We start from the raw sequence: 13,127 nt of genomic DNA, 5'->3' as shown, positions 1-13,127 counted from the left end.
TTTAAAATATATATATATACACATACATATATATATATATACACACACACATATATATATATATTCACACACACACACACACACATATATATATACACATATATATATAATTTATATATATGTGTGGCAAAGGGGATGATCAATAAACATTTTTTTTTATTTTGAGGTTTTATATACAACATGATGGTGCACAGCAGAATATTCCAGTCACACATGCACAAATAGAAAAAGGGGTTAATCATTGATCTGTCCCATGCTCCTTCAGTAAAAGAGCACTGATGGGCAACAAACTGAACTTATCACATAAATTGCCTCTTTCTGGGGATGTTGACAAAAAAAGTCCGGGCCACACAATGACTCTGACTTCCTGTCATAGTTTCCTGTTCGTGATGGAGAGGGGGTAGTTCCCTATGACACATCAATAAATAAATTCAGTCAAAGCATACTTAATGCTGTACAATCAGTTGTAACAACATTTCCTTTAAACATCCCATTGTTCAAATCAGCTGAGAAATACATGGGGCTGGTTCCCACAGTGTGTGTAAGGCAGACACAATTTACTGTTGTGCAAGTGAAGGCACTTAGCAGGAAAAAAGACTATATTGTAGTTCTCCTCTAAAACCAAGGCCTCTTTACAGTCCTCTCAGCCATTAACAGGACTTCATGTTTGCCAAATGCACTTGATACGAATTGTTTCTTCAGAGGATTGTATTATGTCTTGTATGATACAGTTTTGAGTTTGTAATGTTGAATACTGTCCTCCTTTGGCACATTTGCAGGTTTTGCTCTAAACAAAAGCTAATATTTATCTAACTGCCAAATAAAAGGTTGCTTGAGGAGTGACTATTTACATCTCCATTTCAGCGTAGTGGTTAGGTTGCAGATAGTTCCCTAATCTTTATTACACTGTTACTAGTGACTGGACATGATACGGTGTGTATTTTAAAAGGTGGTGATTACAGGAGAAGCAATGCTGTTCACACTTGTTGCATCAAAGCAGGAGAACTTTGTCCTCAGCTCTCTTTAGGTGAAAGACCTCACAAGCCTTGAGTCATAGGTTTCACAACAATTAATAAAAAAAAAAAAAAAAGATGAATTGTGACAAAATACTCACACACGCATAGCTACTCCTCTGGCAAAAGGACATTATTTGGCACTGAGTCACTGTGGAAGTGACTCAGTGAGTCCTCTTGGAAATAAACGCTTCCCAGTACTCGCCTCCGGGAAACCTCCCAAACACTTGGTGCACTGCTCGTCAAATGTTCGGCATGTAAAACTAAAACAGACCTTTACATTTTGTTAGCAGCACATCAAGACGATCCACCTAAATCTGAACGCTTTACAGGGACACATTTGCTCTATTATCTGGTGATGGTTGTTTAAAAAAAACACTCACATAAAAAATCTTAAATATACTTAGAAAATATTTTTGTCACTCTTCAAGCCCACTAGAAATCAGTTTCAAATCAACTCCAAGGAAGTCCGTACTGTACATGTTAAGAGTCTGCGTTAGTAATGCAATAAAGTCCTTTTCAGAGAAGGTGTCCATGCTGGTGTCTTCTTAGAAGAATGGCTGGCTGCTGCCCACGCTCCTATCTGCTGACCAGATCTGAGACCTGCGTGGAGCAAACGACACAGTGAGGTGTGCTGTTGTCCGTCACTTGGGAGCTCGGGGTGTTGCCGTTCGTCGGGCTGCACGCTGGACTGCAGGAGGGATTGCAGGTGTTTGTGAGCCTGCGTAGGTACTCTGCGTGGACAGGCTTGTGGCTCTGCAGCACCCTGATGGCCTCGTCAACTTTGAACCACTTCCTCTTCCTTCCTGTGAGAAAGAAGACAAGGGCAAGTTGTCATCAGTAAGGTCATTTGTAGTTTTGCCATTTCCTTCGTATTTTTTTTTTTTATCTTTAGAGATAGTAATTATCCTAAGAAACTAATATAAAAAGACGAATCTTATTGACAAAAGCTGTGACACTGATTTAAGAAAAAGCTTGTGAACTTTTGAAGTCAGGGCGTGGATTGGCCATCCACCTCAAGGAGTAATCGTCTTCACAGTCTTTACAGCTGGAGCAGCTCAGCCTCAGACATAAGATGAGGAGCACGGAGTAGAGCGCTGCACCTCCACGTCTAAAGGAGCCAGTTGAGGTGGTTTGGGCATCTGATTAGGATGCTTCCCTTGGAGGTTTTTTGATTAGTCCAACTAGCAGGGGATCCTGAGGTAGGCCCGGAACTCACTGGAGGGATTACATCTCTCATCTGGCCTAGGAACACCTCAGGATCCCCCAGGAGGAGCTGGAAAACATTGCTGGGGACATCTGGAATACCCCGCTTAGCCTGCTGCCACCACAACACAGCCCATGGTAAGTGAAAAAAACAGACGGATGGACCCTTATTATACCCTCAGTACCCTCAGCATGGCACCGTTCCACACCACCATTTGTCTCCGTTTTGAGTTCATCTCGATATCCCTCCTGCATTTTTGTCTCCTTCTCCCTCTCTGTCCGTTATTCCCACTCAACCATCATTCAGCTTCACATAACTGAGTTGTTTATTTGGGAGGGTTTTTTGCCCTCAAATGGTAGAGGCTTGGCCTTGCCATCATCCCTTATGATGCTTAATCAGAACTAATTTCAATGGAACTGATAGATAACCAAAGCTTTGTACCAGTGTTACTGTATGCCCGGCTGAGCGGTGAGTAAAATTGCTCACCGCAAATAAATTGCTAAACCACAACATTATTCAAGGCGCTCAAGAGTAAATGTTCACGTACATGTTGCAGCACTAAAGTCGGAGTGGAAATGGACATTCCTGACCCACTTCAGTTAGTGTTTATGAAGCCCTCATGTCACCATACCTTCCAAAAAAAGCACTTTCCACAAAAACAATCTGTCCAGTAAACAATCAGCTGGAGTTATTTATACTATACCCAACATCTCCTCCCATTCAATTCCAAGCAGCAGTTTGGTAAAGGAATTCATTGTGGCCTGTGATTATTAGAGGGTGGTGTGTGCGTGTGTGTGAGAGAGGGGCGGGACGGGGGTTTAGCCACTTTATGTTGACACCACGGCTGGCCTCTCGGCAGAGGGGGAGAGGGAATTAGACCAGCAGTGCCGAGCCGTTTCCACTCAGTCACAGCCCTGACGCAGGGCAAGAGAGGACAAGTGAGGAGGGGGCTGTGGAGAGTGATGATAACTGGAAAACAACTGGACACAGCAAACATTTCTCCCCCTTGTGAACAGGCCGAACTCTATTTCTGTGGGCGAGGGGAGTAAATTATCATGACCACTTTTTTTCCAGACCAGTTAGAAATAGTTTACGTTTTGAGTTACCAAGTCCCCAGAGACACATTAGTGATCAAATTTCTGTACTGTACATGATCAACACAACATTCAAACTGGCAACATTAAAAATAAGCTCGCTATTGTGCTCTTCACAAAAGCCGGTGGGGACACAGTCCATAATCCTTAAATTCAGTTTCAAATAAAACAAAGAGGAGCACAAAGTCCTAAAAGTTGAGATTGGAACTAGAGAATGTCTTGAAAAATTACTTCAAACCATCGATGGATTATCCAAATATTTTAGATCAACTTTCTGTTAATTGATTAATTGACTTTCAGGTCTAATTAATTACATCCTGATGTTTGAAAGAACGTTGTTAATGAAATGGAGCAAAATATCGAGAATGTTGTGGGGAAACTAAGACAAAGTGTTGCCACATTTTTTCTGTCAGTATTTTAGGACTGTAAACACAGTGGATCAGGTGGTTTAACTTCATTGATAAGCATGTGTCCCAGTTTCTCAGTTTACAAGGTGATGACTGGAGGCCTCAACAGTCTTTCTAAATGGTTTCCCCTTATGGTCGCTACTCTCTCCTCTGGCCTGTGAACTACAAATGATTTTTTTTTACTGTCAAAAGACAATAAAATAATTTAAATTGGGTTATATTAATGTAATGACTGAATACCATTATCATTGTGCTCAGAAATATAATGGTGTGTGTAATAATAGGATTTACAGAAAATGTTTTTATTTGCTCTAAAACTTAAAAAGGTGGAGTTTTTTTGTGCTCCTGTAGTGCTTTAGTGGTCAACAGTTTGTATCACATACAGCAAGAGGATTTATGCTAATTTCACTAAACAACAGTCAGTCGTGCTAACATGCAAAGCAGCGTAGCAGAGACCCAACAAAGGCACAGCAGAGCTGAGAAACATGCACGCACACATTTCAGGATTTAGAATATTCCACAAATTGGCTTTGCAAGTGTGGTTTTACAAGGAAAGAAATACATTAAACATGTTTGTTGGACCTCAAGGACACACTCATGCATCTCGTTTTTTTGTGTGTGTGTATAAGAAACCTCCCCAGTACTTTGACGGTGCCTCTCCAAATTACTAACTAAATGGAGGAAATTGGTTGGGTGCGCTTCATCTTATGACCAAGAGGATCAACACCTCTTCAAAATGTAAGCACCGATAGTCTTGCCCAGAAAACCAACGTATATGGTTCAAATTGATTTCGTTTCAACAAAGCTCTGAGAGAAGACGCATTTGTTGTCGGTAAATACCTGCAGCATAATTTATGCAAAACCCTGCAATGCGAAGACACAGTGAGACTTAAACATAGAGGCGTACCAATGTTGACAGAGTCCTCCCAGTCTTCCAGTGTCTCCGTCACTATGAGGATATAGACGTACGTCCTGTGCTTTCTGTCTTGGTTGTGCTGTAAAGATTTAGATGAAGACATTACTTTATATCACTGCAATAAACTGTGTCAACGCAACACATGCAAAGCTTGCATATACAGTAAAGACATGATGTAAGCTGGACTGTTTTTTTATGGACACGACGTGAGCTAAAGAAGTCAACACTCTGGCTGACTGAGGACTGACCCACGGGCATGAGGCATGCCAACATAGGCATTCAAGGCACGAAAGTAGAGTTACCAGCTAAGTCGATACAGGATTTTAAACAGCGTTATGATGTAATATATGCCAAGTTAGAATTCATTAAAAAATTTTCCATGACAGTTTGACGAGCTTACCTCAAAAATCCCGAGTAGTCTGCCAAGTTTTCCCTTCACACCAGCCTGCACACACACGAAGAAAACCAATCGAGAGTGATTCAACACATTTACATGTGAGTGACCATTCAGTGTTGTGTATCTCAAGCACTGAACATTACACGATACTCATTTAATAGATTTTTGGAACTGATAAATTCATCCTTCTGACACTAACAAAGCTGAATTAAAACACTCCCTGTGGAGTATTTTTATAAAGCGGCAGCACAGCGAGAACGTTTGACCAGGGATCCTGGCATTGCCAAATGCTTGTGAGACAACATAGCAGGGGGTGACCAGGTAGGCCTAAACATAGTCTAAGTGACAGGATGAGGAGACAGAGGGTAAAGTGCACAGTCCATTTCTGCCCGTGTACAGTTTGACACAAATCTACTTATAGAAGGCCAATGAATTTAGATGTGGAAGCTTCATCATGTCACATGTACCATAATGCAGTGGTTTCCAACGTGGGTGTCGAGACCCCAACAAGATGTTCCACAATTAATGGGGTCGCGAGATAATTAATGGGATAGGAATTTTTTTTTTTTTTTTTTAAATAACAGCTTTATAAAATGAGTTTACATTTTCAGATGTCTTTGCTTTTTTTGTGAATTTAACCTCTTCAGGGTACTAAACATATTCCAAGTCATCCTTTTTAGACAAACTACATCCTGAGATGAGGTTTCACAAGTAGATAACCTTTTTCCCCCTCACAAAATGCACAATATCAGAATGTATTGATAAATCAGGGCAGCTTGTAGAGCATGTTCCAAGTCAAGTTGGCATGTATAATCAACTTTTGGTAAAAACTCCCTGTTGCTGGCTGGGAGACACACAGAGGCATTCCAGGGACATGTTTCAGACTTGGCCTCTCATTTCAGAGCTGCCAGGATCCATTAGGAAGTCCACAACAGGCTGTCACGACTGTTGTGTCCCGGTTCAATAAGACATTCTTACAGTACAGTATGTACCATCATAATAATATATATTTAAATTGTATTGTTTTACAGTAAATATACAATAAATACTTAACATCGGAATCAGAACATAAATAGAAAGCAAAATATCTTTCTTTCTGGAGCAGCTTAACCACAATTTGCAATTTATCTTAATTTTGTGCAGCTGCAAGCAGTCCTCACTGTGCACAGCATTGTGGGTTCATCAACAACACACTCAGAAATCAAGCATTTTTCAGTATGCACACCGTCTTCTGCCTTTTGAGCTGACTGCATTTCTTTGGTATTTTTCCTACACTTTACACACTCAAAACCTGCCAAGAATTAATATGTAGTAGAGGTAGCATATATGTAAAAACGTTTACATTTCAAAATAGTCGAATTAAAACCATCACGTGGGGAAACATGAGGTCAATGTGTCGAACTTGACAGCGGGGTATTAAATATGACATGACATATTGACGTTTAGTTGGTTTGCGGCTCATTCTTATTCAGGCACATGTCTTCTCTGGGAGGCACAGGACATGAGTAACTGGAAACCCTTCCCAAATGTCACTGCCATACTTCAAAGCTGTCAGTACGCTACTATCCAAGGCAGAAGCTCATAGCTCGCTCCACGCCAAACACTCCACTGGCCAACTATCAGCAGCCCCCCCTTTAACCACACAACAATTAACTGGCCATTTATGCATCATTGCCGAATATTTCTATCCAGGCCAGTGCAGGCCTGAGTCGGGGGTTTTGAACTTTTCTTATTAATGCGTTTGATTTCAGGACAAATTCCGACATCGGAGTCTTGCAGAGTTGGCATCTAAACACATGAAATGACCTAGTTCACAAAGTCCATGTTTGCTTATTGTTTATCTTCCACTTTAATTTTATGACAACATAGCTTGTGAAAAGCATGCTGCTGATCAGCTGATTATCACAAGCCACATGTTGGAAATTCCCACAACCAGTTGAGCTCAACCACAATGAAGTCCTACTTTCACCTGCATTATTGTGCTGCACTATGATAACTAATAACTAAATAAAGCTATGCACAAAAAGAACTCCCTCAGACACAGAAAATTATTTAAATATGTATATTAAATATGTAAGTAATGTAAAGTGTAAGTAAAAACATCAATATGGATATTAGATGCTATAATGTAGTGCCAAACAGCTACATCGAGCCTTATTCTGTGTTTTCTTTTTTTTTTTTTTTCAGTAGATGAGCTCACCTCTTCGTACACCTCCCTGACGGCGGCCCCACAGGGCTCCTCCTCGGGCTCCATTCCTCCTCCTGGCACGATCCATTGGTCCGGATGCCGACTGCTGCTCACCAGTAACACCTTCCAAGGAGAAAAGCCTTCGTGAGGTCTCTGCTGCTGAGCTCAGGGGTGTCAAAAAACACACCAACGCCAACGGCATGTTTAGAGTCCCTCATCAACACAGGTGTCTGGAGTGTTGTGCTATTCATTTAGCGGGACGTGCATCGAACATCTCGCATGTCATACCGCTCGTTCACTTCATTTACTTAATGCAAAGTGCGGTGTGGGCTGAGCTGCTGAGAAGGTCACACTCTCTGCCATATAATTTGAAATAGGTGAATGAGAGGAACCACAGTGATTTTTCATCTGCTAGCCAGTTACTCAATGCTACATGTTCCTGCTTCGGAAGCACTAACTGATTTGCATGAAAAACAAATAAAGCCACGTTTAAGTTTACTATTATTATCATTATTATTCTTATTTGACATATCATTACCTACACTACAACCTAACTCGCTATCACTGATGATACAATAAAAGCAACACCTATAGGGAATATCTCATATTTTAGGTAGACTATATAATATAATGCAAAACAATTAAATATTACCATGAGCAACCATTTTAAAACTGAATACAGGTGAAAATAAAAACCTCTCTGAAACAGTCCCACAGGTGACACTGCAGTGCTTCAGCCATCATTTGCTTGACAAATAATAAAGTAACTTTTAAAAACAGATAACAATAAAGCATTCAAAACATGAGGAGCTATAAAACATGACAAAAAAAGAAGACAAACCAGCAGTCTGATCTGAAATCATCCAACTAAAGCCACACACTATGTTTAACTGATCTCAAACACTTGCAGTTTGGTCTTTTTTGAGCAGAGTGCCCCTCTGGAGATGAAGTCACTTGACCTTAAACCTTATCCAGCATCATACTGACCCACATTAACTTCACGTGTGAATACTTTCTGAATTCTGCAGACACCATGTTCTCAGACACTGGATAACCCTGTGATCGCTCTCTCAGCAGCAAAGATTGGTTAGAAAAAAAACACTATATGCATATTACACTCTACAGGCAAACAACTGTCAAAGCTGAGGTGTCCTTAGGTTGAGATATGTCTGCATTCCTGCTGAGACCTGATAGCAGCAGCATGGCAGATTTGTGAAGAGCACTAATGATAACATCGTCACTGCCGTCAAAGCTGGTCTCAATTGCACAGAAATGACTGTGATGAGTGAAACTTCACGCTGTGTGACCCCCTGACTGTAACTCACTCTGAAAGCAGGTCAAGAGTAAGATAAAGCCCACAGGAAAACTTTATTCAAGCATTATTTTGGCAGTCTCACTGTTAACTGAACTTGTTCAGTCGTTGACCTCATCGGGAATTAGCACACTATAACAGCTCAATTTAAAACTCACCAAGAGCCCCTGTTTACCGTTTCCTGTTTCGTTTGGATCACCGATATAAATACTTAAATGCATGTGGGTGTGACAAAACTCTCTCTGTCCAAACATTTACAAACTCTCTGGAGACCGTACAATGTATTCTGAGCACAGGCAACCCTGTCAATCTTTATGTATGGATTTGCTGTCATGTAATGTCACGTTCAAATGAATCTGCAGTAGAAAAAAGTCTGGAAACTTGAACCTGCACAGCTGGATCTTCACTCACTGGTTCACAGTCCGATCATTTTAAATCGGGAAGATATTATCGTAAGTGTGTGGTTCACATTATGATCAGAAAATGACTTGAAACAATAAATGCAAAAAAAGAAAAGATGCCAGATGATACAAAATAATTATGCATCTCTTGAAGCAATCCTGCACCTTCTAACTTTAATATCCAATTTAAATCAATAATGTTGCAGAACTTTACATGCATTTCTTTGAACTTAGAATAACAGTGCCAAAACAAAGTATTAACCCCCTTTGGAAGACTTCATGTCTCACAACATTGACTTAAAATAGAGTTTAGATGGATTTTTTTGTCACCCTGTGATGTCAAACAGTAACCAGGCACAGCACTAATTTATCTAATGGCCAATAGTTGCACTATATCTCACATTAATGTGGTGTAAAGAGTTTGCTGAATGATGATGATGATGATGATGAAGATGATGCAGATTAATAGCTGCATCAGTGCAGGGCCCTGGGCGCTGCAGAAACACTGGCAGCTGTCTCAGTGACACAAATGCACAAAACACACACATGCATGCGCAATTTCACACAAACGCCATGTGAAACACGTAGGCACTCAAAAACCACCAGCTCAGCAGTCGCCTTTCTGAATGAAAACAAAAGAGCAGAGCAGAGGAGGGTAATGACCCCACCAGGCACCACACACCTCAGAGTGAGGACGAGCTTTGAGTGCGCACGTCCACATCGGCTTAACGGCGATCGTCACCTGATCAACACCACAGCTAGGACACTGACAGACACGCTCGTGCTGCGCTACCTGAATGGGGCATCATGAGGCCAGAGGCTGGAGCAAAAATCCTGGTGCTGTTCCCTGAACATAAAGCGACTGGCTACAATAACATGAGCCGCTGTATAATAGAGTACGGCATTAAATAGCACTGCCACTAACACACTCCTTATGAAGCCTTCAGCATCATTTTCAGTTGTTGTTGCACCTATGTCACAGAATTATTGTTTAAAAACATACTGTGATGATATTAACACACAGTGCGACCATTTTACAAGATCCAACTGTCAGAATTATTCTGAGGCAACTCTATTAATAAACTAAATGAGTCAGTGAGGTTCTTGTTTTACATGCATAAAGGATTTTGTCTGATGAAACTCAAAAGTTTGAAGATTTTGTATGTGATTTTGCCTAAATTTGCCATAGTGATATATTTTGATATCTCCTGTCAATACTGTGATACTGATTTCCTAGTTGCCATATTGATTACCATGCGGCCCAGAGCGTTATACAGTGAGACACACTGATAAATTGGAGACATGTTTTCTTATTTACAGGATAATTACTAACATGTTATATGCCAGGTACAGAAGGTATGATTGTATAAAGAATAAACTATAATAATGCTGTTTTATAATGAAAGGTGGAAATGGGCAGATCACAGTGTTGTTACAGTAAAGTGAAGTCATCCTGACCTGCTTCTGTCCTCCTGGACTCTCGTTGACATGCTGAGGGGAGAGACGGTAAACCAGAGATACAGACTGGATGGACGGTTTACCGCTTTAAGTGTGACACATGCAATCAAAGCAAAGTCAGTGAGAATGAAGGACAAGAGCAGCACGGCATGCGATGCGAGAGCACTTCATCGTGATGAAAAGCAACAGAGAAGGGAGGGTGTGATGGGGAAGAGGAGAGGGCGGGTGCATGACGAGCAGGAAAGCAAATCTGTCAGGGGACAGCAAGTGCCTGCACCTTGTTTCTATAAATTGCAGCTGATAGGTCACTTGGTGTTTAGCACACAGTGTAACACTCAACTCCCCCCCCCTCCAACCAGGCCCCAACGGCCCCTCTCCCCCTATCACATGTGGTCCTGAGATGAGCCGCCGTCACTAGGCAGACACATTGTGATCTAGGACAAGACCAGGACCTCTGTCTATAACTTCCTTCCTTGTATCAACTCAGCCTTAATCATTAACCCAACCTAATAACTCCTCCATTTCAGCAGCATCACATGAAAATGATTTATGTGCTAGAAAATGCCTTAAAGAGATGTTTGCTGCAGAATGAGTCTAAAGGGAGACATATTCAAACCTGGTCATTTGTAATGTCAGTGTCCATACACTGTATATCCCCATTTAGCCTGTTGGGTGCCACGATGCATTTGGTATTCAACTATAGAAATCACTACTTTTATTTAAAAGTAGGTGTTTTTGAGTGGGTGTGTGCAACAAGTCCCACCTGTACCAAGTTTGCTTTATGGCGTATAATTAAATACAGACTAAATATGAATTAGCAAGACAAAGGTTGCAGCAATCTAATGCTGTCATACAACATACAACTGCAGAGTGCAGGAGTTGGTTTCATGGTGCCTCAGCGAAGGATTAGTGATCACAATGGGGTGGTGATATGGAAATGACCCTGTACAGTAACCACAGCAGCTGATGTGCAAGTTAGAAACCAAACACTGTAGCCATGTGTGCATTAAAGTAGAGGAGGATACAGGGGGAGGTGCACCACATATGAGAAGTGGCACTAAAGTTTATGAGATTATAAAGACGTAAATAATTAAATAAATTCTGTGAGTGTGCAGGACCGTCAGTGATAATAGTTCAGTGAAGGTGCAGTGAGGGTGCCTTGTCTTTTTGAATTATGAGTTGTGTGGATTTCCTCCTGGACAGGAAATGAAAACGGTGCTCTCCTGCTGGGTGCCAGCTTGTGAGAGCCCCTTGTTGTTTATTAGGTCCCTTCAGCCTAGTTATGTTCACCTCTGCTCAGCACATCAACAAAAGGCAACAGACACGAGAACACACACACACACACACACACACACACAATATTAAAGTGGGGCCCAGCCTGGGCTGTGTGTGTGTGTGTGTGTGTGTGTGTGAACAGTGATAAAGCCTGGTACAGTATGACAGTCAGCCAGAGTTCATGAAGTGGGACTCTAGTGAATGTCCAGTGGCCACACAGTTTAACCACCATCCCCTGCACTCACCTCGTCCTCCTTTTCGTTTTTGAAGCACAAACACGCCGCTCTCCTCTTGAACCCTTCGCCGTCGTACGTCCTGGTCTGGTTGGGCTTAAACTTCATCATTTATATGACCAGTCGTCGAATGCCGAGAAACAAACAAACAAACAAAAACAAAAAAAAAAAGAGTTAGACAAAGCGGATATCTGGATTCAACCAGACGCTGAAGTGTCCGACAGAGAGTGAGTCTGTTTGGGGAGGGAGGACCAGAACCAGGAGCAGGAGCAGGCCCCCCGAAATCCTCCAAACTTAGTCTTCCTCAGACAGTCCCAGCTGCAGACCCGGTTCATTCATTCCGGGACAAAGTCAGACCGCCTCTGGCCGCGCATTGGACCGACCTCGGTGGTTTGGAGCCGCTGTCAGCACGCATGGTTCAACAAACCCGCCCGAGACGGAGGTCGGCGAGCAGCTGGCGGCTGGCCAGAGAGCTGCCACCTCACCCGGGCTTCACGTCCGGCAGAAAGGCGGAGATTAAAGGGCCAAACACGGACCGGGTGTCTTTAAGCCGCACGCGGACGTGGTGTTCAGCGCGGGCGCGTAGTAATCACCCTAAACGTCACGTGCGTGAGTGATGCCCCTCTTTGAATCACTGATGCTGCTTTCAGGTGCCGCTGTGGAGCTCCTCAACCCTCATGCTTGGGATGCTAATACAGGTTATTTGAACCAACAGTGTGTTTTTATTTCAGAAATGTATTATCAGTTTATCAGCAGCCATACATGCCATCCTCCATCGTTTATTTCAACAGTGCAAAACAAATCTCATAACAGCACCAACTCTCAAATTTCTTCTTTCTCTCCCCTCTTTTCTCTCCTGTTTCATATCTAAAATTTTATTAATTTTAAAAGGCATAATGAGGATTTACTAGCTGACTTATACTGAGACGAACACAACCAAATATACCCCAAAGATAAATAAATAAGCCTTTCACTCCCTGCAGCACACTTGCATGACATTTATATTTATATCCCAAAATATATTAAGCTCATATCTTGGCAGCCGAGGCACATGTGAGAAACAATAATAATCTTTACCAGTCGTGTTTGGATTCTCGTGATTCCCAAACTTCCCACAGTACATGAAGGAAGCATAAGGCTTGTCCCTGCTGTTCCAGCGCCAAATAAAAATAAAACAGCTCCAGTTCAGTGCAGCGGTGAGGTGTCAACACTCACTGGTTATTTAC

General features: G+C 41.9%; 1 protein-coding gene across 1 annotated transcript; it reads right to left on the bottom strand.

The window, feature by feature from the left end:
- Positions 1-172: 172 nt before the first annotated feature.
- Positions 173-12,448, bottom strand: nudt4a (nudix (nucleoside diphosphate linked moiety X)-type motif 4a). The gene is made up of 5 exons (XM_070830044.1): positions 11,914-12,448; positions 7,235-7,345; positions 5,038-5,082; positions 4,629-4,716; positions 173-1,819 (listed from the first exon to the last, which is right to left on the bottom strand). Exons 1-5 carry the CDS (start codon positions 12,010-12,012, stop codon positions 1,593-1,595), a joined length of 570 nt encoding a protein of 189 aa, XP_070686145.1. The 5' UTR covers positions 12,013-12,448; the 3' UTR covers positions 173-1,592.
- Between the last annotated feature and the right edge of the window lie 679 nt (positions 12,449-13,127).

The sequence above is a fragment of the Pempheris klunzingeri genome, chromosome 5, assembly GCF_042242105.1.
Source record: "Pempheris klunzingeri isolate RE-2024b chromosome 5, fPemKlu1.hap1, whole genome shotgun sequence".
NCBI classification, from domain to species: Eukaryota; Metazoa; Chordata; class Actinopteri; order Acropomatiformes; family Pempheridae; genus Pempheris; species Pempheris klunzingeri.
This window is presented reverse-complemented; position numbering and strand designations above follow the sequence as displayed.